The following is a 27,609-nucleotide window of genomic DNA, read 5'->3' on the forward strand; positions in this document are numbered from 1 at the left end:
CAAAAACAACTAGCGACAAATCTAGCATGTTTGGATACATGAAAGCGCATATAACTCTAATGTCCTCAACGGACAAGCAGTGCTGCTGTGAGCCTTTCCTGTCTACTGAATGTCAGCTCTTAGACAGCTTGTGCTGAAAACACATTTTGTTGCACCTTTAAGTGCAATCACAATGAAGTCCATTCCATTCTCGTCAGAGCAGAGAGGAGACGTACACCCACTCTGTGAGATGTAAATGTAAATGTTTCATCACTGTCATGCTTCAAATAAAAACAAACCTATCATTCATGTCAATAAGCCAGTCAATACATTTGGTTTGTTCGGGAATATCCCAACCCTTCAGTCTTTTCATCAAATTTGATACCCAAACATTTAACAATGTACAGACCCCGTTTCCATATGAGTTGGGAAATTGTGTTGGATGTAAATATAAACGGAATACAATGATGTGCAAATCCTTTTCAACCCATTTTCAATTGAATGCACTACAAAGACAAGATATTTGATGTTCAAACTCATAAACTTTATTTTTTTTTTGCAAATAATAAGTAACTTAGAATTTCATGGCTGCAACACGTGTCAAAGTAGTTGGGAAAGGGCATGTTCACCACTGTGTTACATGGCCTTTCCTTTTAACAACACTCAGTAAACGTTTGGGAACTGAGGAGACACATTTTTTAAGCTTCTCAGGTGGAATTCTTTCCCATTCTTGCTTGATGTACAGCTTAAGTTGTTCAACAGTCCGGGGGTCTCCTTTGTGGTATTTTAGGCTTCATAATGCGCCACACATTTTCAATGGGAGACAGGTCTGGACTACAGGCAGGCCAGTCTAGTACCCACACTCTTTTACTATGAAGCCACGTTGATGTAACACATGGCTTGGCATTGTCTTGCTGAAATAAGCAGGGGCGTCCATGGTAACGTTGCTTGGATGGCAACATATGTTGCTCCAAAACCTGTATGTACCTTTCATCATTAATGGCGCCTTCACAGATGTGAAAGTTACCCATGTCTTGGGCACTAATACACCCCCATACCATCACAGATGCTGGCTTTTCAACTTTGGGCCTATAACAATCCGGATGGTTCTTTTCCTCTTTGGTCCGGAGGACACGACGTCCACAGTTTCCAAAAACAATTTGAAATGTGGACTCGTCAGACCACAGAACACTTTTCCACTTTGTATCAGTCCATGTTAGATGAGCTCAGGCCCAGCGAAGCCGACGGCGTTTCTGGGTGTTGTTGATAAACGGTTTTCGCCTTTCATAGGAGAGTTTTAACTTGCACTTACAGATGTAGCGACCAACTGTAGTTACTGACAGTGGGTTTCTGAAGTGTTCCTGACCCCATGTGGTGATATCCTTTACACACTGATGTCGCTTGTTGATGCAGTACAGCCTGAGGGATCGAAGGTCACAGGCTTAGCTGCTTGCATGCAGTGATTTCTCCAGATTCTCTGAACCCTTTGATGATATTACAGACCGTAGATGGTGAAATCCCTAAATTCCTTGCAATAGCTGGTTGAGAAAGGTTTTTCTTAAACTGTTCAACAATTTGCTCACACATTTGTTGACAAAGTGGTGACCCTCGCCCCATCCTTGTTTGTGAATGACTGAGCATTTCATAGAATCTACTTTTATACCCAATCGTGGCACCCACCTTTTCCCAATTTGCCTGTTCACCTGTGGTATGTTCCAAATAAGTGTTTGATGAGCATTCCTCAACTTTATCAGTATTTATTGCCACCTTTCCCAACTTCTTTGTCACGTGTTGCTGGCATCAAATTCTAAAGTTAATGATTATTTGCACAGAAAAAAAATGTTTATCAGTTTGAACATCAAATATGTTGTCTTTGTAACATATTCAACTGAATATGGGTTGAAAATAATTTGCAAATCATCGTATTCCGTTTATATTTACATCTAACACAATTTCCCAACTCATATGGAAACGGGGTTTGTAGAACAAATACAAATACAACTAAACTAAGAATCAACAGAAGAAAATTAATTGACAGTTCTAATCAAAATTAGCATTTTTCAATACACATATCTGCTCTTCTTTAGGTTTTTGGATTGCAATGCCTTGAAGTTGATAGTTCTACTATTTGCTAATAATAAAATAACCACCTGTTTTGTATGTGTTTAATTAAAATATAAATGAGATGTGAGAGATGCACACCCCAAATAAAGATAGCAAGTCTTGTGCTATGTGCTTGTTCTCCAGCAGCTTGTGAGACAGTGTCTCCTGGTGTCTGTTAGTTTTATAATCAATACTGGACCTCCAACATCAACAAGATGAACTTGCTTCTTCAAAACCACTCTTTTGTATATACTGTAAGTGGCTCCCAGTCAACATTTTTATGGGAGCTCCTGTCACAATGTTTTATACACGTGTTGAATGGTGCCTGTGCCTTAAATCCAAACATCTTAGAGCAATTAGATTGTTTTAATTCTTGCCAGCAAGAAAGCTATTTCTATAATGAGGTCCTAAAAAGACATCTCAACATTAGGCACTAAGGGTTCTCGCTCTTTTATCTCTAGACGTCATTCATTATGTCAGTTATTTTCAAGATAAGACAGGGTTGTTTTTTTTCGTTTGTGGTGACTCAAGGCAATCTAAATCATGAATGGTTAAAAAAATGTTTCAAATGAATGCATTTTCATGTTTCAATTAACTTGTCACAATGCCACCTGTTGTCTAGGAAGAGTTCTGGATGTCCACTAAGGGCTTTTTTCTAGTCCAGGATCAGGCCTGGACATAACGCAAACTGCAGACAAAGCACAATCTTTGTTACAGGGTGTGTGCATGTGACATCAAATCATTCCCATGGGTGGTGCTGGCTCTACAAGAGGCTCAGCTGCTTTTTATGCGCATGGCCACAGAACCCAGCACACGCGTCCTGTATCATTCTGCCATGTTACCACCTATTGTCCAGAAGACTGGGCAGTGAACACACCACTATGACATTCTTTTACTAGGTCGTGTGGAAGAAATAGTCCCACTTGTCATGGTTAGGAGTGAATAAACCGTAAAATGTCTTAAAATAAATCCAACAAAATGCAGTATAGTGAAACCTGAACCCTAAAACCCGCCCTTTATAAGTTTCTGGATGGATGGTATACCATAATGATGCGTGCAGGGTCAAGGTCAGCCGTGGGCTGGAAGCTGTCTATTTTATTTTCTTTTTTCTTTTTTTACATCGGAGCAGGTAAAAAGAAAGCGATAACTAATCCAAAAATCCACATTAACTTAGACCATAACACAATTAACTGACATTGGAGTTAACAAATAAAAACAATAGCAAAATGTTGACAGAAATTAAATCCAATTATATTAAATTTCCTTTTGTAGGTTTGGCATATATTAGATTAAGATTCTTGGACTACGATTAGATTGTAAATCAATAGTTTATGCATCTTAAATTCAAATATTGTATAGGAATATCATATTGGTAATATAATGTATATTATTATTATACATTATTATACTATATATATATATATATATATATATATATATATATATATATATACAGTGGGGCAAAAAAGTATTTAGTCAGCCACCCATTGATTGTCAATAGCTGGCTGACTAAATACTTTTTTGCCCCACTGTATATATATATATATATATATATATATATATATATATATATATATATATATATATATATATATATATATATATATATATATATATATATATTTATATATATATTTATATATATATATATATATATATATATACATATATATATATGTATATATATATATATATATATATACATATATATATATATATATATATATATATATATATATATATATATATATATATATATATATATAAACACACACATATATATATATCTACATATATATATATATTTATACCCACACATATATACATACATATATATAGCACTGTATAACGGATAAACTACAGAAACCTTGACTATATATATATATATATATATATATATATATAGTCAAGGTTTCTGTGTTTTATCCGTTATATAGTGCTCAATACCGGGGTGGAGCAGAATATACGTTAGATCAGTAAAAAACACAAGCCTGTTTCGCAGGGTTCCCTGCTTGTCAGCGGATTTTATAAAATAAAATATTACAGCTGTCAAAGTTAACGCAATAATAACAATAAGTTCCAATAATGGCAAATTGTTTTAATGCACGATTAACGCGTACGTGTCCGTTTTAAACCCTCTGGCTGTTCCGTAGCGGGAGAAACTTGGCTGCGTTCACAAGGTACTGATGAGTCGCAAGCGGGACAATAGGGAGCAGAAATGGACAAAGAAAAGGGTACATTATGAAAATATCAGATCCAAAGCCATTGCAAGTTGTTTTTCTGACAAAAAAGGAATCTTTTTCACTGTGACACAATTTCACTGTCTCAAGCCAATAACACTTTTCCGGCTTCAAAATAAAAGCGCTGCACTATACATCCGGTTTAACTACATTAACAAAATAAAAGGGTCTTACATTAAGATCATGCTTTGTCAAAGATGTTTTGTAATGTAATCTGTGATATTTGCACCTAAGTAAATGCTAATACATGAATTGAATAATAGAAGGGCGGGGGGTATTTTCTGGCTGGTTGGAATATTGTATACATTATTTTGTAACATGTTGTGTTTGAGTCCACAATTACAAAATCTTTAGCAGGCTAAATATTACACTTTATTAATAAATAGAGAAGGTTAAACATTCTATTGCAGAGAGAAATGAATATCATTAACCTGTACAACATGTAATGCGAAGAAAATCAGAATTATTTATTTAGTTAAACATATACAATTTTAACAATCAATCAATCAAAGTTGACTTATATAACTCTTAATCACAAATGTCTCAAAGGGCTGCACAAGCCACAAGGACATCCTAGGCTCAGATCACACATCAGGGCAAGAAAAAACTTAACCCAATTTTACATTACATTACATAACATCTTTGACAATCAAAGCATGATCGTAATAGTCCATCCACATTTTATGTTATTAATGTGTGAAACTTGTATCCAAACATGGAAGTGTAGCTCCTCCTCTGAATGCAAGTGCTTCTACTGCAGCAATACAAATTGTGTATTCCTACAAAATATAAAATCTGGCAAGATACATACTGCAGGCAATTTTTTTTGCACTGTTATTAAAAATCACCAACAATTATTACCGGGCGCGGCCACCGCTGCTGCTCACTGCCCCCCTCAACTCCCAGGGGGTGATCAAGGGTGATGGGTCAAATGCAGAGAATACTTTCGTCACACCTCATGTGTGTGTGACAATCATTGGTACTTTAACTTACCTTTAACTTTAAAAGCATGGTCATCATTTTTGTGTTGAGCTGTTTAAAAACAGCATAATGTTTAAAAACAGCAAATCAAGCAAATTTATCGTCCATTCATGGTGTTGAATTTGAAAATGAAAAACTATCTGTCAAGGTAGTGTACACTTATTAATGATGAACAATTATATCTATACATAGAAGACTAGATATGTAATAACTGTATATGCCTGCTAAGTGATAAAATAAATAAGACTTAGACTTAGACTTAGACTTCCTTTTTATTGTCATTCAAATTTGAACTTTACAGTACAGATAAGAATGAAATTTTGTTACATAAGCTCATGGTAGTGCAGGATAAAAAAGCAATAAGGTGCATATATAAATAAATAAATAGGTTACTGTACAGATAAATATATTGCACTTTTTCACATGCATCCACGTTTTTGTATGTATGTTATATTGTCTTTATTATTCCAGCGAGTTCATCCAGAGAGAGTCTGTTACAGAACTACAGAAATAAGCATCCTTGATTTAATGTTCTTGCTTTCTAAAACCACATATTGTTGTGTTATCTATCTACTCATTCATATATATCTATGGCTGAAATAGTTTTTCATAAAATACAGATTGAGGCTATATAGTAAATTGTATCTGATTACTTTATTAATTCAACAAACTAATCAACAGATTATTTGATTACTAAAATAACCAATACCTGCAGCGGCAGCCCTACTGTGAACCAAGGGGGCCGGGCTACATATGCATAGAGGTCACTTACACAATAAGTGCAACCTCAAAAACTAGACTACACATGTGATTGGATTCCTTCTGGATGTGCTTTGCAATGCAGAAATCACATACATTCTCCTTCATACTCCTTTATGAATACTCAAATTTAAAAATGATAGCTTGTCCAATTACTTAATGCTTTTTGTGTTCAATCACACTAATCCCATAAGTTTTAGTCTGATTTTGTGGTATATCAAGAGTATGTGTGTGCTAATATTAGTACACCATTTTATTGGCCAGAGGCTCATGCTTGCCTTCTTCATCGACCCTGACAGCCCTTCCTTCAGTCATATTTTTTGTCTTTAGATTTCCGAATTACCACATTTTTCTTGCCTAACAAGAAAACATTGAAACACCTCTTGGATCTTTTTCCAAGCAGTGCTGCAGAACACCAAGACCACAAGCAACTTGGCTAATTAGCAGAGGGCAGCAGTGTTCCAAGTGGGGTCATAATGCCTGGGACGGGTTGTCCCTAACCCAACCTCATTAGGCATAGACGGATATTTAGAAATTATAAAATAACCACATTTTGTTATCAAACACTTACAAAGCTCTCCCGACACCAATCATTTCTACATGGATGACCTATCAGTATCCTATATTCCAGAATCTGTTATTTCCATAGCCCGACGGGTGCCGTAGCCTGTGGTGAATGGATGAGTTGTCCTGTGCAAGATGGCAGGGCTTTGTAGCCCCTAACGAATAACGTGCAGTCTGATGAATGACATTTGGGGTGCACCAGCGTCACTACTTCCATTAACTAAGCCTGTACACAACCTTGTCTTATTGAACCATGGCTTTCAGCTATTAGCCTGATGCATGACACAGTTGCTCTATGTTACGGTTTAATAAGTGGATATTTATCTTAGCTGGCTTTTACAGACATAATGAAAAGAAGGAAATGAAATGCACAACCAAAGTGTAATAGAAACAACTAAGGTGGAAAGACCAGATTTAAATGCACTGAAGATCATATTATTTGGGAACTGAAAAATATTGTTTTAAAATATATTTCTCAAAAGTTAAGTGAAAACTTGGGAAATCTAAACATTATCTTAGACATGGCAATATTTGGACACCTCACAATTTCATTACTATTCAGGGGCTATGATTTGATTATGAATAAAATAATAATGCATCTTTAATTATCATATAGTAATAGTAGTAATTCATGTATGTTGTAACGTATTGCTTTATTTCCAGCTTCCGGATGTGATTGCCCACATCATAGATAGATCGATTCTTAGACCCATCGCGATTGTGAATTTGGCAATTTGGAATTGATGAAAAAACGTCCAAACATTGAATATTGAAGTATGTTAAAGTAAATCAGATTGTTCTTAAATGTAAAGATATCAAAGAAACAAAAAGAGCAAAACATAGGCGGGAAGAAAGGAAAGGCCATGCTGACTGCTAAGATATTTTAAATGTGGAATAGTAAAACGACAATAGAATAAGTGCTTTGTGCATTTTAACAGAAGTCTCACTGGACTGATGGAATGACAAACATACAGACAGTAACATGGTACAGGTGGAACTTCTAAAAATGTAAAATTGTGCAAAGGTTCATTCATTCCAGCAAATTTATTTACAAGGTGAAACTAATGTATGACATAGGCACATAACATGCAACTCAATATATTTCAAGCCTTCATTTGATATTATTTTGATTATTATGGCTTACAGTTTAAGAAAACCTCAAATTGAAAATCTCAGATAATTTGAGGTTTTCAAAAACTGTAAGCCATGATCATCAAAACTATAACAAAGGCTTGACATATTTGGCATAGCAAATGCCACAGTGAATCCTGAAACCCTAAAAAATGTGGCGTCTTACTCGCTAGCATTAGCTTGTAGCTATGGAGCAACATAACTCTTATTTTCCAAGCATAATGAAGCAGTCGAACGACAGCCAAGAATGATAAAAAAAATATCTAAACAGCGGATGTTTATCCATGAAAATAAAGAAAGCTGCTGGTGGTGTGATTGATGCAGAAGCAGCTGTAAGAAGACACCGTAGAAGTCGTTATATCCAAGGTAAATTGTTACGGCGCACGCGCATTCTGCTTCTCCCTCCACGGCGGGAGCACCTAGAGGCTTCACAGTGAGCACCGCAGGACACACCCCCACATGTGCCCGCAGACCGCGGCCACGCGCCTCCACAGCCGGAACCAATCTACAATCAACGCACCTGGACTTGATGAGGAGCAGCAGCATAAAGGCTCACTCTGCTGACTACTCTGCGCAGGAACGTAGCCTCTGTCTCAGTAAGCTTCGCGTCTCTGGCTCCTCTCCTGTGTCTTCTCTCTCCTTGTTCCCTCGTACCCGTACTTACCTGTCCTTGTCGTCTCCTGTTCCCGCAGTTGTCTCCGTGTCTCAGTAGTGAGCCGTGCGCCTCACTCGCTGATCTTCCCCTGGACCCAGACTGCCTCCCTCGATCCTCGACATATCCCTCCAGCCCCACGGACCACACTTGGATCACGGACCTCTTTTGCCTCGCCCCTTTGGACTTGTTTGCTTCCACAACCAACACGCACTTTCAACAACCTCCGGTAAATCCTATCTGGTTAAATTCTACACATAACCTCGCATGCACACACATAGTAGCATACACACTCTACGTATTCATCAAAAGCTCAATAAAACCCGTTGCGCTAGACCTCCTGCTGTCGTGCCGTCTCCTTCCCCCTTGTCGTACTCAACATAAATGCTGTAAATTAGTATTACATTACTTCATCAAACTACTGTAGTTTTTAATGTTAAAGTTAAGTTAAAGTACCAATGATAGTCACACACACTAGGTGTGGTGAAATTTGTCCTCTGCATTTGACTCATCTCCTTGTCCCCCCCTTGAGAGGTGAGGGGAGCAGTGGGCAGCAGCGGTGGCCGCACCCGGGACTCATTTTTGGTGATTTAACCCCCAATTCCAACCCTTGATGCTGAGTGCCAAGCAGGGAGGTAATGAGTCCCATTTTTATAGTCTTTGGTATGACTCGGCCGGGGTTTGAACTCACAACCTACCGATCTCAGGGCGGGCACTCACTACAGCACACTTTTAACATGTGACACGACTTTTAGATAAGAAATATTGTATAAAACTGCACTTTTTGGGAATTTTGCCTATCGCTCACAATAATTTTGAAAGGCAAGAACACACATTTTTTATTACATTTTTTTTAAAGGGGGGGGGGGGGGGTGTTAAAGATGATAAAAAAACACTTGGAAGATGCAGCTAATGGGAGTCACCATAGTAGCCGTCACAGCTCTCTAAAACAACTTCTAAACCCTCCAACGTTTTATATACACACTGCAAGTATATATGTAAAGTAGTAATAGACATGTTCGTAACAATATGTAATATGTGCAATATGTAGCGTATTTTGATCATTTTAATCCCTTAGCGCATTTGTTTCTGTTTCCATAGCAGCGCACGTCTGACTTCTGGCAACAAATGTGTGTTCCTTCTTCCGGATACAAAACGTGGGTGTGTGTTCTAATTGCAGATTCAGTAACAAACAACGAAGACGACTATTTTGGACAAATGAGGATTCCCCACCTTATCTATTTGAATCTGGATTTATGAAGGATGAACTACTGCTTTTAGAAGCCAGCACGAAGGAAGAGTGAGATGTTGGAGCAGATGGAAGCCGAGAGAGTGAGGTGAAAGTGAACCCAAGCTGCAAAATGTGGAACTTGAAGCCAAGCTAGTGGCTTACCCATAATTAACTGGAAACAATGTCCCTGGACAGCTGGACCAAACAGACAACTGTCCATCAAGTGAGTCACACTTTATATTGATCATGATACACACAGCTCATCATGTGTGTATCATGACAGATAGCATACAGCATCTGGCTAGCTGTGTACAAACAAAACATGAAATCACATTGTGTTGTGCATTACAACCTTAAACGCGTTTTGTGCTTTGATTGATTGATTGATCAAGACTTTTATTAGTAGATTGCACAGTACAGTACATATTCCGTACAATTGACCACTAAATGGTAACACCCGAATAAGTTTTATATTAACAATGCCGCTACAGTTTGGTGATTATACAGGTTAAGTATTGTTGGCGATTTTTTTTATTCATTTTGAAAGTGATTTAGAGGTAGAATTGATTGATCCTATTAGCTGCGTTGCTAGCCACCAAGTATAGCCGATTTGTATATGTTAGAAAGCTAAAAAACAACAGAACATTTTGTCTTATTGCCTTTCATAAGGATTGTGAACGATAGGCAAAATTCCAAAAAAGTGCAGTTCCTCTTTAAATACGCTTACATTTCACATGTTAAGTTAAAGTTAACGTACCAATGATTGTCACACACACTAGGTGTGGCAAAATTATTTTCTGCATTTGACCCATCACCCTTGATCACCCACTTGGACGTGAGGGGAGTAGTGAGCAGCAGCAGTGGCCGCGCCCGGGAATATTTTTTGGTGATTCAACTCCCAATTCCAACCCTTGATGCTGAGTGCCAAGCAGGGTGGTAATGGGTCCCGTTTTTATAGTCTTTGGTATGACTGGGCCGGGGTTTGAACTCACAACCTAACCTTGTGTAAATACTGAATGACCAGCTTGTAGAACATTTCTTGTGTACAACTTGTTCGAAGAGCACCTTTATGACTGTGGATCAACATTTGCAATGAAAATGGCTGTTGTAACACAATGACTAGTTCCAACCAGAGGTGTGGACTCGAGTCACATGACTTGGACTCGAGTCAGACTCGAGTCATGAATTTGATGACTTTAGACTCGACTTGACAAAATGTAAAGAGACTTGCAACTCGACTTAGACTTTAACATCAATGACTTGTGACTTCACTTGGACTTGAGGCTTTTGACTTGACATGACTTGCTACTTTCCCCAAAACCCAAACCTTAAAAAGTTATTTGGGAGCGCTCCGTATCTTTCATTTTATACGTCTGTGTCTATAAGCGTGTGTGCTGTCAGTACAACAGCCAATCAAATTAAATCTACGTTGTTTTCATCCCACAGCTCTCATCCAATCCAATTGCAGGACAACCACCGAACATGAGTTGTCAAACAATGCGGCAGTGAGAAACAATTATGCCAAAGTTGGTTTCGTTCGGGTATAAAAACTACGACTTGGTCAACAAAAAACGAATTGCCGTATGCAAATCACGCAGTTCGAATATTACAGACGCAACAACTTCCAACTTCGTTCGACATTTGAAGTTGCACAAAGAAGGGTAAGTTTTGAAAGTAAGATAACGTTTATTGGCTAAGTAACATGACTTTTATTTGCTGTGTAGTTAAATCAGTGAGGCTGTAAACTCACTGCTAACGTCATAACCATAGACATCTTATAAGGGTACGCAGCATTGAGCGCTACTGCCTACTGGCGCAGACGAGACGCGGAGCCGCCATCTTGGAGTGGTGATCCGCTCCACTCAGTGCAATTCATTTGGCAGGAGCAATGAACTGTCAGCAAATTTAATTAATCTTACCTCACTGAATACCACTGATTTTCACACGTTTTTTTTGTCATACGTGTAGCTATGATAACGGACACATGTTTTGGCGTTTTTATTATTCATAGTTTGCTTAACAGTAATATAATATTCTTATACGCTATAAATGACCAGACGTCCGAGATCAAAACTGGGAATATAATCCCAGAGAAGAGGGAAAAAAACGGTCAGCTATTTTTAAATTGAAGAAACAATATGATTAGATTATATATACATGCGTATATCCTACATAAACAATGTATGAATACATTAGATATCTATATATTTTAGGGACCTATAGACTGTAACTCTGTTGCTGCAGCAGCAGAGAGTTTATTCTGTTTTGACACTTTGTATTGATATTTTGTATTACATTCTTCCCTTAAATGATAATGTTTACAGTGATTGTTTTATATCTATTTTTTATGTATGTCGCTTTAGATAAAAGCGTCTGCCAAATACTTAAACATATATAAACACCTGAAAGTCTTTATATCAGCTAAAACCACCAATCTGTTTCACTGGATTCAGAATAAAACCAAATGCTGTTTTACCCAACAATGTTAGTATTTGAATATTGTTACTTGAAGAATTATTCCTGGTTACAATTATACTGTTAAGAAAGTATTGTCTTATACTTTGCCTAAAATGAGAATGCATCATAATCAGTGGCGGCTGGTGAATTTTGTTTTAGGTGGGGCTGAAAGTTTGTAAACCAAACCCCTGTAGGGGGGTCATCCTCCCCCAGAAGATTTCTTTGTGATTCTCACATACAAATATTGAAGATCTTTGCTCCTTCTCAACTTTGTGGTAATGTTATTTTCATAAAATACAACCAATAGTATGTTAATGTTTGTTTTTGCAAATGTGTTTATTCTGTAAAGGAATGAGTTAAATGTTTAAAATTGTTTAAACTACTAAAATGACTGGTTAATAGTGCTATTATGAATTGCAATGTCAGCACCATTTTTTTCCCTGCAATTTCAAATGCACTTGTTTTAATAAATAAATACAGCGTTTTAAAAGCATACACAATCTGTGTAAAAATATTAGTCTGTGGTTAAAAGGACTTGAAAGGACTCGAAACTCAAAATGCAGGACTTGGGACTTGACTTGAGACTTTCTAGTCTTGACTTTGGACTTGACTTGGGACTTGCCTGTCTTGACTCGGGACTTGACTCGAGACTTGAGGGCAAAGACTTGAGACTTACTTGTGACTTGCAAAGCAATGACTTGGTCCCACCTCTGGTTCCAACTGCAACAACACTCTCTTTCTCCCATTGTTTGCCTGCAAGAAAGAAAGCTTATTTGAGAGTTTTTCAGCAGTTTTCCACTGATTGACGTCCAGTCGCACATTCAAGTCTGATAAAGAGCTTTAAAAGCGGGGCGTCAAGTCTAAAAATGTAGAAAAGCCAGTCTGGACCAAAAAGTCCAAAGCAACATTTTTATCAAAGTCCACCTCTGCTGACATCTTAGAGTATAAGTGAATGATGGTTAGACTGAAGACAACCTTGTCTGTTTAGACTTGCCATCGTCTCAGTTTCCAAAGCACATATCTAAACTTGTGTGCACAAGTCAATGGGAACACAATGAAGAGTCATTTCTTCTTTGAAAAACCGCCACATTTCAATAAGAAAACGCTCTTTCATGTGGGATTATCACAGGATGTTGAAGAAACATTTTGATATTCATTGAGCCACGGGGGACGAGTTTGGAGGTAATTGCAGTGAATACAATTTTTTTAATTAAAAGTAACAGTTTGACAATCAGACCAGATTGGGATTTTGTTATTGCCATTTCTTTATGCTCTCCTCCTCTCATTTTCTCTCCCCTGCAGGACAGATTGAGGGAGTCCCGTTGTTTTATTTTAATTAGGGTAGTGATGTAATTGGCCGACTCCATGCTGCTGGGTTCAGTTTAGCAGTGTTGAGGAGTGTGTACATGTGGTTGAGTTTGTGCTGTTGATATGACTTTGAAAAGAGAATAAAATAGTTGTTAGTAGGTCAGTTTGCACGATTACATAAATAATTTAAATGAAGACTTTGTAAAAGAAAAACACATGTTCCATTAAACTGTGGTGCATCCAGATAAAAAGGTGCGAATCGAATCATTTGTATGCACTTTTTGCCATTTTAGATTCATTGCATGTGCCAAGAGATCCAATGGGATATACATTATCCATCCCTTTTCTATCAAAAAGATAAATCATTGATACTCTCTGCAGTTGAGTAAATACATGACTCCACAGCCAGTGCATAAGGAAATACCGTAAGTTGCTCATATTGCACCACTGTCTTTGCTGTGTTGTGTAAATGACACATAGGCATAATTAGCGACTGTTGTGACTACAAAGGTCAGTCATCACATGAGGTGTTTCAAGTCAATGGCTACTGTAAACTTAGAAGAGAGAAGTCGTTTAACCCCTTAAGGAATAATTATTTAGGCTAAGCCCCGTTTCAGCCACACTAAACCATCGTTTAAAGTTCCTCTCCTCTGACAAATTTTTACCCGTCAGCCGTGTATTTCTTGAATCTCCGGCACTTAGCTTTGTATGGACTCATTGATCGTTTACAGAGTTTGGAGAGGATGTGACGCCAGAAAGACCCCGCCCACACAGGAAGTGACGCCAGAAAGGCCGCGCTCCACACAGGAAGAGACATCTGAAAGAACGCGCCATAGTCAGCTTCATATCAAAGATGGAGGCGGATCATCCAGACATGCCCGTGTTTCTCCTTCTTGTACATGTACAGGCGCTTTTGTAACTCACAAATCAATACCTTAAGAGAAGGAAACGGGCGATTGCAGCTATTTCTGATACATCACTTCTCAAACGGCAAGAGAACTTTCAAATGTGAGTCTATTTACCGAAAAACTTGGCCCCTTCCTCCCGTGGATGTGATACAGCCAGTGTGTGACTATAAATATTGCTTTATTTATTTATTTATTTATTTTGAACATTTAATGTTGTTTACAGATTATATGCAATCTGTTGTTGTGTTCCCTAATTTTTGTCATGTCTGTGATCATGTTTTGTTTAGTTATGTTTTGCTTGGTTTTTGGACACTTTAGTTCCTGTTTTCACTCCCTTGCTTTGTCACCATAGCAACCATTAGGTTCACCTGGTTCACATCATGTAACGCACCTGTCTCACGTTTTCACATTTTGAGTCACGCACCTGCTGTCACTAATCATGTCACTATTATTTAAGCTTCCAGTTGCCAGGCTGTCTTTCTGGCGTCATCGCTCTGCTTCATGTCATGTTTACGGTTTCATGCTTAGTTCACGCTGCTTGTTTCATAGTCTATGCTGCCCTGTTCACATCATCGCAAGTAAGTTTTGTTTATTAATTCCACAGTTAGTGTCTTTTGTTTTTTGTCCATAGTTCTGCCTTTGTGCTAGTTTTTGTTTTTATAGCCAAGTTTTGTACTTCCGCCCTTGTGCGCGCCTTTTGTTTATTCCTTTTATTAGTGTTAAAATAAAGATGTCATTACCTTCACGCCATGTCCGGTCCAAGTTCACTTGCATCTCGGGAAAACAACCACCTCATAGTCCACGCACTGACAATTTTCAGTGTACATAAATTAAGGTGTGTGTGTTGCTGAGCCCGACCTGGACATAATCTGGACTGGACCTGGTTTTAAGAACCCTTTAAACAATCTAATTTCATTGACAACCTGGTCTGGTGAAGAAAAGGTCCATCCATCCATCCATTTTATACCGCTTGTCCCTTTCGGGGTCGCGGAGGGTGCTGAAGCCTATCTCAGCTGCATTCGGGCGGAAGGCGGGTACACCCTGGACAAGTCGCCACCTCATCGCAGGGCCAACACAGATAGACAGACAACATTCACACTCACATTAGGGCCAATTTAGTGTTGCCAATCAACCTATCCCCAGGTCTTTTTTTTTTTAAATAAAATAAAATAAGATAAATAAATAAAAAACATTTTCATGAATAAAAAAGAAAGTAAAACAATATAAAAACAGTTACATAAAAAATAGTAATTAATGAAAATGAGTAAAATTAACTGTTAAAGGTTTGTACTATTAGTGGACCAGCAGTACACACAATCATGTATGCTTCACGGACTGCATCCCTTGCAGACTGTATTGTTCTATGTTGTAGGAACCAGAATATTAATAACAGATAGAAACAACCCTTTTGTGTGAAAGAGTGTGAATGAGTGTAAATGGGGGAGGGAGGTTTTTTGGGTTGGTGCACTAATTGTAAGTGTATCAGTGACGTGCGGTGAAGTTCATGACTGGTGAGGCACTGACTTCATCACAGTCAGATTTACAAACATATGAACCCTAAAGAGTATCTTATTCACCATTTCATTGGCAGCAGTTAACGGGTTATGTTTAAAAGCTCATACCAGCATTCGTCCCTGCTTGGCACTCAGCATCAAGGGTTGGAATTGGGGGTTAAATCACCAAAAATGATTCCCGGGCGCGGCGCCGCTGCTGCCTACTGCTCCCCTCACCTCCCAGGAGGTGAGCAAGGGGATGGGTCAAATGCAGAGGACAAATTTCACCACACCTAGTCTGTGTGACAATCATTGGTACTTTAAAGGCCTACTGAAACCCACTACTACCGACCACGCAGTCTGATAGTTTATATATCAATGATGAAATCTTAACATTGCAACACATGCCAATACGGCCGGATTAACTTATAAAGTGCAATTCTGGACATCTGTGTTGGTGAATCTTTTGCAATTTGTTTAATGAACAATGAAGACTGCAAAGAAGAAAGTTGTAGGTGGGATCGGTGTATTAGCGGCGGACTACAGCAACACAACCAGGAAGACTTTGACTCGGATAGCAGACGCGCTAGCCGACGCTAGCCACCGACCACACGGATGATCGTGGTGAAGTCCTTCGTCCTTCCGTCGATCGCTGGAACGCAGGTGAGCACGGGTGTTGATGAGCAGATGAGGGCTGGCTGGCGTAGGTGGAGCGCTAATGTTTTATCATAGCTCTGTGAGGTCCCGTTACTAAGTTAGCTCATATGGCGTTGTTAGCAACAGCATTGTTAATCTTCGCCAGGCTGGAAAGCATTAACCGTGTATTTACATGTCCCTGGTTTAATAGTATTGTTGATCTTCTGTCTATCCTTCCAGTCAGAGATTTATTTATTTTGTTTCTATATACAGTTAAGCACGATGCTATCACGTTAGCTCCGTAGCTACGTTAACTTCACTGGCGTCGTTAGCAACAGCATGTTTAAGCTTCGCCAGGCTGGAAAGCATTAACCGTGTATTTACATGTCCCTGGTTTAATAGTATTGTTGATCTTCTGTCTATCCTTCCAGTCAGGGATTTATTTATTTTGTTTTGTATATGCAGTTAAGCACGATGCTATCACGTTAGCTCCGTAGCTAAAGTGTTTCGCCGATGTATTGTCGTGGAGATAAAAGTCACTGTGAATGTCCATTTTGCGTTCTCGACTCTCATTTTCAAGAGGATATAGTATCCGAGGTGGTTTAAAATACAAATCCGTGATCCACAATAGAAAAAGGAGAGAGTGTGGAATCCAATGAGCCAGCTTGTACCTAAGTTACAGTCAGAGCGAAAAAAGATATGTCTTGCACTGCATTCTAGTACTTCACTCTAATGTTCCTCATCCACAAATCTTTCATCCTCGCTCAAATTAATGGGGTAATCGTCGCTTTCTCGGTCCGAATCTCTCTCGCTGCTGGTGTAAACAATAGGAAAATATGAGCAGTCCTTCCTACCGTGTCGTCACGCTACTTCCGGAAGGGGCAAGGCTTTTTTTTATCAGAGACCAAAAGTTGCGAACTTTATCGTCGTTGTTCTAAATTAAATCCTTTCAGCAAAATTATGGCAATATCGCGAAATGATCAAGTATGACACATTAGAATGGATCTGCTATCCCTGTTTAAATAAAAAAAAATCATTTCAGTAGGCTTTTAACTTAACTTTAACTTTACACATACAAACTGTAGCACACAAAAAAGCACATTTAATAAAAAAAACTTTATTATGGTCTTACCTTTACTTATAAATGAAGTCCATGCGCAGCTCCTTTTGAACAAAAGCATCGATAACTTGTTTATAGAAGTCTTCCTTATATTTCTTCAGTTTTAAAAGTCTCTCTGTCTCGATGGAGATCTTCCTTTAAGTATTACCTCCTGCTTCGATTGAAAGTCCAGTTTAGAAAACTGTTTTATTTTAGATACGTAATCCTCCATGTTAAAAGTTCAGGCGAGAGGAAATACGTTACACACATACAGTTGTTGACAAAATACACTGTACATTATATACCTCAGCTAACTAAACTATGGAAATGTATAATATAATTCATACAGCAATATGGTCTCACTGCACAGCAGGCCAGCAGTTAGCCGAGTCATTGCGCAATCCATGGTGAGGCTCAACTCAGTGACGTGCCTCAACTGGCTGGTGACTCACCGCAAGTCTCTTCTCAGTATTTGAACGGCAAATGTGAAAATTCAGCGATTTAGAATAAAAATAATCTAAACTGGTGAAGTTAAATGGAAAATAACTTTATAGTATAATCACTGGATACATATAACAATTTAATTTTTTTTTTTTCTTTTTACATTTTTTTTGTTTCCATGATGGCACGTGAGGCCCCGCCTCACCTGCCTCCCCTGACTGCATGTCACTGAAGTGTATCGTGTGTTTTTTATGTTGATTTAATAAAAAATAAATACATTTAAAAAATAATAATAAAAAAAAAAAAAATTGCTTTATGGGTGTGACTGTGAAATGGCCAGGCAGCGTGTATGATGCCCACATCCTCGCTATCTCCGCCATTAGTGCGCAGCTGAAAGATAGAACCATCACCTTGTGTCCCAAACAACTGCTGGAAGATGAAGATCCGGGCTCTTTTTTTATTTGGGGTGACCCAGCTTATCCCCTGACGCTATATCTCACAAAAGAATACCCCAACAGCGGAGTCAACCCACAACAACAATACTTTAGGTATTCTATGTCTAGATTAATTGTTGTAATTGTTATAAAATATTCTTTATCGCATTGTCTACTTTCTCATGTCGATTACATATTTGATTAATTTATGATGGCTCAGGTGTGATTCACTAAAATAGGGCCCCACAGCACACTAAATTCCAGTTTATTGAAATACCACAACACTGGATATTGTTCAAAGGAGATACATTTTAATTTAAAAACTTGCACATAAAACACAGCAAACTAATGTAAAATGCAAAGCAAACTATTTACAATATAGCTCTTTTAAATAACAACTTCACAGTGAAGTAAAGTCATCTACTGGACAGCTTGGAGCAGATGGACGCTCAGGTGGATTTTATTTTTAAAAAATTTTTCCCCGCGCATGTGTACTAGGTCGCGTTGCGCGGGCGGACGGAGGGGTGCGGGGATCTTAAACGGTGGCATTGTTGTGTGTGGACACGGATAAGATTAGGTGTAATTTACCCTGGATAACCTTATCCGGCTTAGTGTACACAGGGCCTCAGATACTAACGACAAGATGTGTATTGAGAATGTTTTTACCTCGTTAACCTACACCAGAGCAGAACACGAGTAGATTTTGTACTGCGGCTTTTGCAGCTGACCTGTGTTTTGCTTCTGCTCACACCCGGCATGCTTTTTATCTAGGTGAGCAGCATTTAGTGCCTCTTTTACACTCATTATCGTTACAATGTTCAAACAATATCGCAGGCCGGTCGGTGCCTTTCCACGGGCCATTTATTTAACCACGTGTCACACTCCATAAATAAAACAAGATTAGATAGATTGTTGGAATGCTGCTTTCTTTCTTTTTAAGTTGTCAAAAAAATGTAGCTTAGATTGTTTTCATATGAACAAATTCCTTGATATTATCGTGATTGTTTACATGTTTTGCTTGATAGATTTATGTTCAGATTCCTAGCATTCAACTCACCCGTGACCCTGAACAGGATAAGAAAATAATATATGGTTAGATTATTTCCTGATGCTCGGAAAAAATGTGAACAAGAATACATTTAAATCACTAAAATCACGATATTGCTTAATTTGTTGAGAACCAAATAACTAATTCAAAACCACAGAAGACAGTCATCAGGGGTCCCCAAACTTTTTGACTCAGGGATGACGTTTGGTTTAAAATAATTTGTCAGGGTTGTGTATGTATGTATATATATATATACATATATAAATATACATATATACACATATATTTTTGTCTTGTCCCCACAATTTCCACCTCTGTTTTTCAATTTCTTCTTTTTTAAGAAACAAGTCCATGTCAGAAAACCAACAAATTTAGCTGAACTGCACCAATTTTGTTAAGAGGAGTGGTCAAAAATTCAACCAGAAGCTTGTGGATGGCTACCAAAAGCACCGTATTGCAGTGAAACTTGCCAAGGGACATGTAACCAAATATTAACATTGCTGTATGTATACTTTTGATCCAGCAGATTTGATCACATTTTCAGTAGACCCATAATAAATTCATAAAAGAACCAAACTTCATGAATGTTTTTTGTGACCAACAAGTATATGCTCCAATTACTTTATCACAAAAAATAAGAGTTGTAGAAATTATTGGAAACTCAAGACAGCCATGAAATTATGTTCTTTACAAGTGTATGTAAACTTTTGACCACAACTGTATAGATGTGTGGATATAAATGTATTCACATTGGTTCATATGGCTCTAAATATCAGAGAAGTACTTTGACACAACACTATAAAAAGAGTTGTGCACAAGTAGAGCTGTTTTAAAGTCTATTCTCTTAGCAACAGGAAGCCAGCATGCTAAAGTTGTTTTCCTAGCTTTTTAGCTAATTTTGTATGTTTAAACCTACTAAACCCAAAACCAGTGAAGTTGTCACGTTGTGTAAATCGTACATCAAAAGAGAATACAATGATTTGCAAATCCTTTTCAACTTGTATTCAATTGAATAGACTGCAAAAACAAGATACTTAACATTCGAATTGGAAAATGTTATTTTTTGCAAATTTTAGCCCATTTGGAATTTGATGCCTGCAACATGTTTCAAAAAAGCTGGCACAAGTGGCAAAAAAGACTGATAAAGTTGAGGAATGCTCATCAAACACTTTTTTGGAACATCCCACAGGTGAACAGGCTATTTGGGAACAGGTGGGTGCCATGATTGGGTATAAAAGCAGCTTCCATTAAATGCTCAGTCATTCACAAACAAGAATGGGGTGAGGGTCACCACTTTGTGAACAAATGCCTGAGCAAATTGTTTAAGAACAACATTTCTCAACCAGCTAATGCAAGGAATTTAGGGATTCCACCATCTATGGTCCGTAATATCATCAAATAGTTCAGATAATCTAAAGAAATTACTGTACGTAAGCAGCAACCCACACAGCAAAAACACTCAGTGGCGGATCCCCCGCGCAGGTATCGCGCTTTCCGGAACGGAACCGCGAAACGGACCCGCATCGGCGTCCATTTGCACTCAGGAACGTATCCGCCACGGCGGCGGGTAGCTGATCCGCCGTGGCGGCGCGTTGCATCCGCATCGCACCCATGATCAAAGCCTTATTTCCGCGGCGGGTGCACCATGACGGCGCGCTGCATCCGCTCCGCACCCAAGATCAAAGCCTAACCTCCCGCCGCGGACCAGCAACGGACTCATAAAAACCCTGGCTCATCTGGCCGTGTTGGACCCCTTTATCTTATTTTCAAAATCCCTTCTGTTCTTGCTGTAGGATAAAATAGGAAACTAAAAAAATCACTAAGCCCTACTACAGCAATATAGGCTTACATATGCATTGCCTTGTATTTTTAAACTAACAATATTGTCAATAGGCAGAAACAGAAAATTGTCAATTCACTCTATAAAGTAATTATATATAATATATATTTAAAAAGTAAATATACATATTTAATCTATTAGGCTACAACTTCAAGGAAACACTGCTCCATGCACAGCTAACATATCAGAAAATGAATAACTGGTGAATGACAAGAAGTCCAATAAAAGGTTGTTTATTTATACATATACATCTCTATTCCTCCTGAGGAGGTGGAAGCGGGACTCGTCTCCTCGTTGCCCGATCCCCCGCCAAGCTGAACCACCTGATGGCGTGTTTGGTGACCTCAGCGTCCGTGGCTGACCTTGTCAACACATTTTTACTCACAGCACCTGTAATCAAACAAGATTACAAGACAGATACGTTTATGTTTATGGTCGGAAGCATCCAAAGCCAAGTATGCTTACACAATACAAAATATGTGATAGGTATTAAGGAGATTACATTTGAAAAAAAAAAAAAAAACTTAAAGTTACTGGAGGTGGTTAAAATAAGGTGCGTAAACTATGAATTTGTGATCAGGGTATAGGTGTGCAAGACATCCAAAATGTTTAAACAATATCGTTATTTGGTTCCTTGATCAGAGTACTTGTTTGGCTCTGTTGGATGACGGCGGCTGGGGGTTGGGGGTGGGGGGCATAAATAAATATCCATAACCCAACTTTGGGAGGTTGACATTGTTTTCTTATTATATTTGTACTATCATTCTATGTTTGTATTCGTGTAGGCCAGGGGTGTCCAAAGTGCGGCCCGGGGGCCATTTGCGGCCTGCAGGTCATTTTTTAACGGCCCCAGGGCACATTTTTAAAAAATACGATCGAAATAAATAAAAAACATTAAAAGTGGTATTTAAAGAGCAAACAGGTGAAATGTAACAAGAAAATGTAGCATCGTTTACTCTAATCACACAAAGCTGCCATGTAGGCTGTTTCTTTCTTTAAAAAATAATAATGAATCAAAATCAATGTCATTATGAATTATTGACCTATTCAAGGCTTAAGAAGTTTACCTTCGCAATCAGCTGGTCTTGGTTGTGCTTAATAGTTTCCAGCAGGCTAAGGATCTGGATTACCTCAGGCGCTGTTGACAAACAGCAGTATAAAATTAACATGTTTCAGTGTTTATCCTCATTACTCATAATCCTGACATTAGCTATTGACCTTAGTTAATGACAAAAGTTATTGACAAAGTTTGAAGAAAATATGTGATTGCTTGTGAATTTGAAGTTTTTCCAAAATTTGTGGCACAGAATGACCATCCGGTATTTGTCAGTTATTGCTCACCAGAGCAGGAAATGTTGTCGGCCATTCTTCCCCCTCGCCATGTTGGCCTGTAGGCCAGGCTGGATCCAGGCTCCTGGGTCTGCCACATGTTGAGGGCTGCTGGTGAGGGGGGTGGAGGGAGTCGAGGAGGGACTGCCGTTCCTAGTGAGGTGGGCATTGTGAGAGAGCCATCAGTTAACCATGACTGGTAATACCCAAGGGACCTATCTATACACTACTATTTCAGAGTTCAGTCCCTACCTTGTGTAACTCTCTGCATGTTTAATGCAGGGGCTGGTGAAGGCATATGAATGCGTCCTTCCCCATGGTGAGGTGCTAAGGGAGATAAATTGGTATTAAATGGTTGTGATCTGTTAACCATGGTTACTGGATGCTGAGATATTATTTCAGAGATCAGTCTTTACCTAGAAAGTTATCTCCAGTTGAGGAGTCGAGTTGACAAGTACTCATGACTCTTGCTGGCACTCGGCGAGACGGTGGAGCTGGGAGAAGGGATACAAGGAGAGGGGAATATCTTTAGCACTAAGAATGTTAACCATATCTTTAATATTAATGTGGTGGTTTTGTTGTTTTCGATGTTAAGAGACTATTCCTTACTCTGCCTGTGCAATTGGCTTGCCAACCCCAGAGATGTGAGGTCACTATTTCCCGGGTCTTCTTCGCTATCATCTGAGTCCCCGAGACGATGGCTGTTGGGTAACAATATCATTAGGATTATTGCAATACCAAAATTGCCAAATATACATATAGTACAAGCATCTGTGGTCTATTTTTGAATGCTACCGGAAATAACCTTCCTATTACTGTAGAAACATGACAAAAACAAGACAGAACACACTTACACTGGCTTCCTGTTCCTTTTTTCTGGCAGCTCCTCGTTCTCTGCCTCAGATTGCAGGTCTGAGGTGTTGCAGCCCTTTCCATATTGTTGCATTATTTTTAATGCGTCTTTGTAGTTGTCTAAAATTGAATATGTTAAAATGAACATGAGTTTCAAATTAGCTGTAGAGCTGAACAGAATATTATTATTATTGATGATGATAATTCAGGTCTCTCTCTTACAAGAGACCTGGTCAGAACATAGACACAATAGGTTATTCCAAGCATAAAGAGAAGCAACTATGACGTTATTTTTAAACAAGAAGATTATGAATTTGCATACCACAAGTTCGGACAACAGAAACGTCAAATCTTGGCCAGTTTGGCTCATGCTGCTCCTCATTTAAAGCGGCCCTTTCAATTCTGTCTGTGTTTTCATAGCTGGGCCAGAAAACCATCCTATCATCATACCATCCACTTGGGACAACCGCAATGTCCCTGTTCATTATAAATTTAATCAGATGAAAAGGCACCCTTAATGTAGAAAGAAAGAAAAGGGGTATTTATTCATCGTCAAAGGAACAACGTGGACAAAAGTATGCACAGGTGTTAGTGTATACAAATAAGCAAGTAAGATGAGCTGAGATTTTACCTGAATGGTGCCCCAAGGTGGTAAGAACTATAAGAAAGGTAAAAGTACAGGTCATAATAGTCAGAACTTCAGCTCAATCGTAAAGTAGGGTTTGAAATTATGGGTGTAGTGTATACAGAGATCAGTCCCTACCTTGTGTAACTCTCTGCATGTTAAATGCAGGTGCTGGTGAAGGCATATGAATACATCCTTCCCCATGGTGAGGTGCTAAGGGAGATACATTGGTATTAAATGGTTGTGATCTATTAACCATGGTTACTGGATGCTGAGATATTATTTTGGAGATCAGTCTTTACCTAGAAAGTTATCTCCAGTTGAGGAGTCGAGTTGACAAGTACTCATGACTCTTGCTGGCACTCGGCGAGACGGTGGAGCTGGGAGAAGGGATACAAGGAGAGGGGAATATCTTTAGCACTAAGAATGTTAACCATATCTTTAATATTAATGTGGTGGTTTCGTCTACAACGCTAAATATATCCTGTGGTGTACCTCAGGGATCAATATAGGACCTAAATTATTCAATGTCTAGATAAATGACTTTTGTAAAGTTACAAAATATTTAAAGTTAGTATTATTTGCGGATGATACAACAGTGTTTTGTTCAGGAGAGAACACACAGAAGATAATACAAATAATAACAGAATAAATTAACAAATTAAAAAGATGGTTTGACAAAAACAGACTATCTTTGAATCTCAGTCAAACTAAAATAATGCTATTTGGTAACAGTAGAAAAGAAAGTCAAACACAAATACAAATAGACGGAACAGAAATTGAAAGAGTAAATGAAACCAAATTTCTAGGTATAATGATTGATGATAAATTGAACTGGAAATCTCAAGTAAAAAATATACAACATAAAGTAGCAAGAAACACGTCAATAATGAATAAAGCAAAACATGTTCTAGACAAAAAATCACTTCATATTCTCTACTGTTCACTAGTGTTACATATCTGAGTTATTGTGAAGAAATATGGGGAAATAATTACAAAAGTACACTTCATTCATTAACGGTGTTACAAAAAAGATCAGTTAGAATAATATATAATGTTGGATATAGAGAACACACAAATCCTTTATTTATTGAATCAAAGATACTGAAATTCCATGACATAGTGAATTTGCAAACAGCTAAAATTATAAACAAAGCAAACTATAACCTGCTACCCAAGAATATACAACAATTCTTCTCAAAAAAAGAGGAGAAAAATAATCTTAGAGAGAAATGTAATTTAAAACATTTGTACGCACGTACAACACTTAAGACCTTCAGTATATCAGTATGTGGAATTAAATTATGGAATGCATTAAGCAAAGCAATCAAACAATGTACTAATATGATCAATTATTTATGCTTACATGTGGAAATAATAATAATAATAGTAAATAAAATAATAATAATAAAAAAAGGTAAATAAAGCATAAAATAGTCTCTAATAAATTAATTAAATAAAAAACAGCATATAAAATATATACATCAGCAAATTATTATTAGCCTTTATTTAACCAGGTAAAATCCCATTGAGATCAAAGATCTCTTTTCCAAGGGAGACCTGGCCAAGAGGGCAGCAGCAAGGTTACATTAAAAACAGTAAACAAATACATAAAACATCACATTTACGACATTAAAACTTGCTCACATAACACATGTGCATACAGACAAGGTAGACTGCAGTCCTTTCACAGAAGCTTTAAACTCATTCAACGTAACAAGGGTTTGAAGTTTAATATTCGATTGTAGGTTAAATTAAATAACAAAAATATAGATCAAGAAAAAGGATCCTTAATATGTGCAGCAATTTTTCACACTCACATCACCTCATTTTATATTTTTTTCTACAATTAACTATGCCAAAAAACACATAGACATACCTTTTTTTTGTAATGGAAACAAAAACAACATGGCGTCACACACAGCTAGTCCACAGTAAACAGGATCTCGAGCTCCACTAAAGAACAAAGAAAGAAATAATACACACTCATATTAATGGCAAATAAGGGCTGTTTCCACTAGCGTTACGTTGTTGACTAACGCAGTAACGTTAGCGACCTGGGCCTAAACAACACTGACAATAAAGTAATACGCTTTCGTTTCAAGCAGTTGGAAATATGTGGAATATCGTAGCATGTAACCTACACACATTCACAGCGTCTAACAAAAGATGGCCTAAGTTAACTGTATTGAACTTTTTACTCACCGGCTTCACGCGGGAAACTTTCACATTCTGGAGTCGGGGTCCCCCGGAACACAAAACACAGATAAAAGACAATTTTACAATAGCACGGCGAAAAAATGACCGTCGTTGTGTGGGTTTTTTGACGAATAACACTCTTTTCCACTTTTCTTTGCTCGGGCCTCACCTCCCGCGTGCAGCCATTTCGAATTTTCTGAATATGTGACGTTAGACGCACGTCCCCATGCAAAGCATTCTGGGAGGCGGCGCTGGAAATAAAAGCCTTTTTTTTACAGAATATAAAGTTTTACTGCTAGTCCTAATATCAAACAACGTCATTACAATCATACATAAATGATGATGGAAACACAAAGGCTGATCTTTACTGCGAATGTAGCAATAAATCAACAAATCTATACTTACGTTCGTGTTCCAGCAAAGAAAGTCCAGAGCTCTTGGCTCATGCGCATACACGCTAGTAGGCGCGTCCACGTCTGCGGGTGCAGACATTGGTCGGCTCAGCGCGCGTAGGCGGAGCCTATAACTCTAGGCGGCGCGCGCCGGTTTAGTTTGTCGCGTCCGCGTATGCGAATCAGACACGAGTCCGCTCAGGATCAGCTGTCTGACCGTACAATTTTCAGAGGCGGAGCTGTATCCTCTAGGCGGAGCCAAAACGAATGTGACAGTAACGCGGGTTGGGCGACTTGAAGGCGGATCCGTATAGCAGTCTTCTGCTGTGTGGGAAGGCTGAAAACCAACATTGAAGGTCCGTGACCTTCGATCCCTCAGGCGGTACTGCATCAAAAACCGACATCAGTGTGTAAAGGTTATCACCACATGGGCTCAGGAACACTTCAGAAAACCACTGTCATTAGCTACAGTTTGTCGCTACATCTGTCAGTGCAAGTGCAAAGCGAAAGCTATTTATCAACAACACCCAGAGACGCCGCCGACTTCGCTATCTAAGACGGACTGATGCAAAGTGTAAAAGTGTTTTGTGGTCTGACGAGTCCACATTTCAAATTGTTTTTGGAAACTGTGGACGTTGTGTCCTCCGGAACAAAGAGGAAAATAACTATCCGGATTGTTATAGACTCAATGTTCAAAAGCCAGCATCTGTGATGTTATGGGGGTGTATTAGTGCCCAAGGCATGGGTAACTTACACATCTGTAAAGGCACCATTAATGCTGAAAGGTACATACAGGTTTTGGAGCAACATATGTTGCCATCCAAGCAACGTCCATGGACGCCCCTGCTTATTTCAGCAAGACAATGCCAAGCCACGTGTTACAACAGCGTGGCTTCATAGTAAAATAG

General features: G+C 38.4%; 1 protein-coding gene across 5 annotated transcripts; it reads right to left on the minus strand.

The window, feature by feature from the left end:
- Window positions 1-21,626: 21,626 nt before the first annotated feature.
- Window positions 21,627-26,539, minus strand: LOC133663240 (uncharacterized). Of its 5 annotated transcripts, XM_062067584.1 has the most exons (13): window positions 26,316-26,535; window positions 25,990-26,066; window positions 24,413-24,490; window positions 24,249-24,323; window positions 24,117-24,143; window positions 23,808-23,998; window positions 23,488-23,605; window positions 23,243-23,334; window positions 23,050-23,127; window positions 22,886-22,960; window positions 22,646-22,786; window positions 22,372-22,442; window positions 21,627-21,694 (listed from the first exon to the last, which is right to left on the minus strand). In XM_062067584.1, the coding sequence occupies exons 6-13, from the start codon at window positions 23,968-23,970 to the stop codon at window positions 21,686-21,688; spliced, it is 747 nt and encodes a 248-aa protein (XP_061923568.1). In that variant the 5' UTR covers window positions 23,971-23,998; window positions 24,117-24,143; window positions 24,249-24,323; window positions 24,413-24,490; window positions 25,990-26,066; window positions 26,316-26,535; the 3' UTR covers window positions 21,627-21,685. The 5 variants fall into 5 exon arrangements, with proteins under 5 accessions (XP_061923568.1, XP_061923578.1, XP_061923550.1 ...); XM_062067594.1 differs by lacking the exon at window positions 21,627-21,694 and having other exon boundaries at window positions 22,328-22,442; window positions 23,808-23,962; window positions 26,316-26,539; XM_062067566.1 differs by lacking the exon at window positions 21,627-21,694 and having other exon boundaries at window positions 22,328-22,442; window positions 26,316-26,536.
- Between the last annotated feature and the right edge of the window lie 1,070 nt (window positions 26,540-27,609).

Source organism: Entelurus aequoreus, linkage group LG02 (assembly GCF_033978785.1).
Source record: "Entelurus aequoreus isolate RoL-2023_Sb linkage group LG02, RoL_Eaeq_v1.1, whole genome shotgun sequence".
In the NCBI taxonomy this organism is placed as follows: Eukaryota; Metazoa; Chordata; class Actinopteri; order Syngnathiformes; family Syngnathidae; genus Entelurus; species Entelurus aequoreus.

Excerpts from the sequence above, each read along its gene's own strand:
- LOC133663240 (XM_062067575.1), bottom strand. The coding sequence starts at position 23,970 with ATGAACAGGGACATTGCGGTTGTCCCAAGTGGATGGTATGATGATAGG. Across the intron at positions 22,961-23,049 it reads AACTGGAGATAACTTTCTAG|CACCTCACCATGGGGAAGGA; the intron begins GTAAAGACTGAT and ends TATCTCCCTTAG. Across the intron at positions 22,443-22,645 it reads CGACAACATTTCCTGCTCTG|CGCCTGAGGTAATCCAGATC; the intron begins GTGAGCAATAAC and ends GTTTGTCAACAG.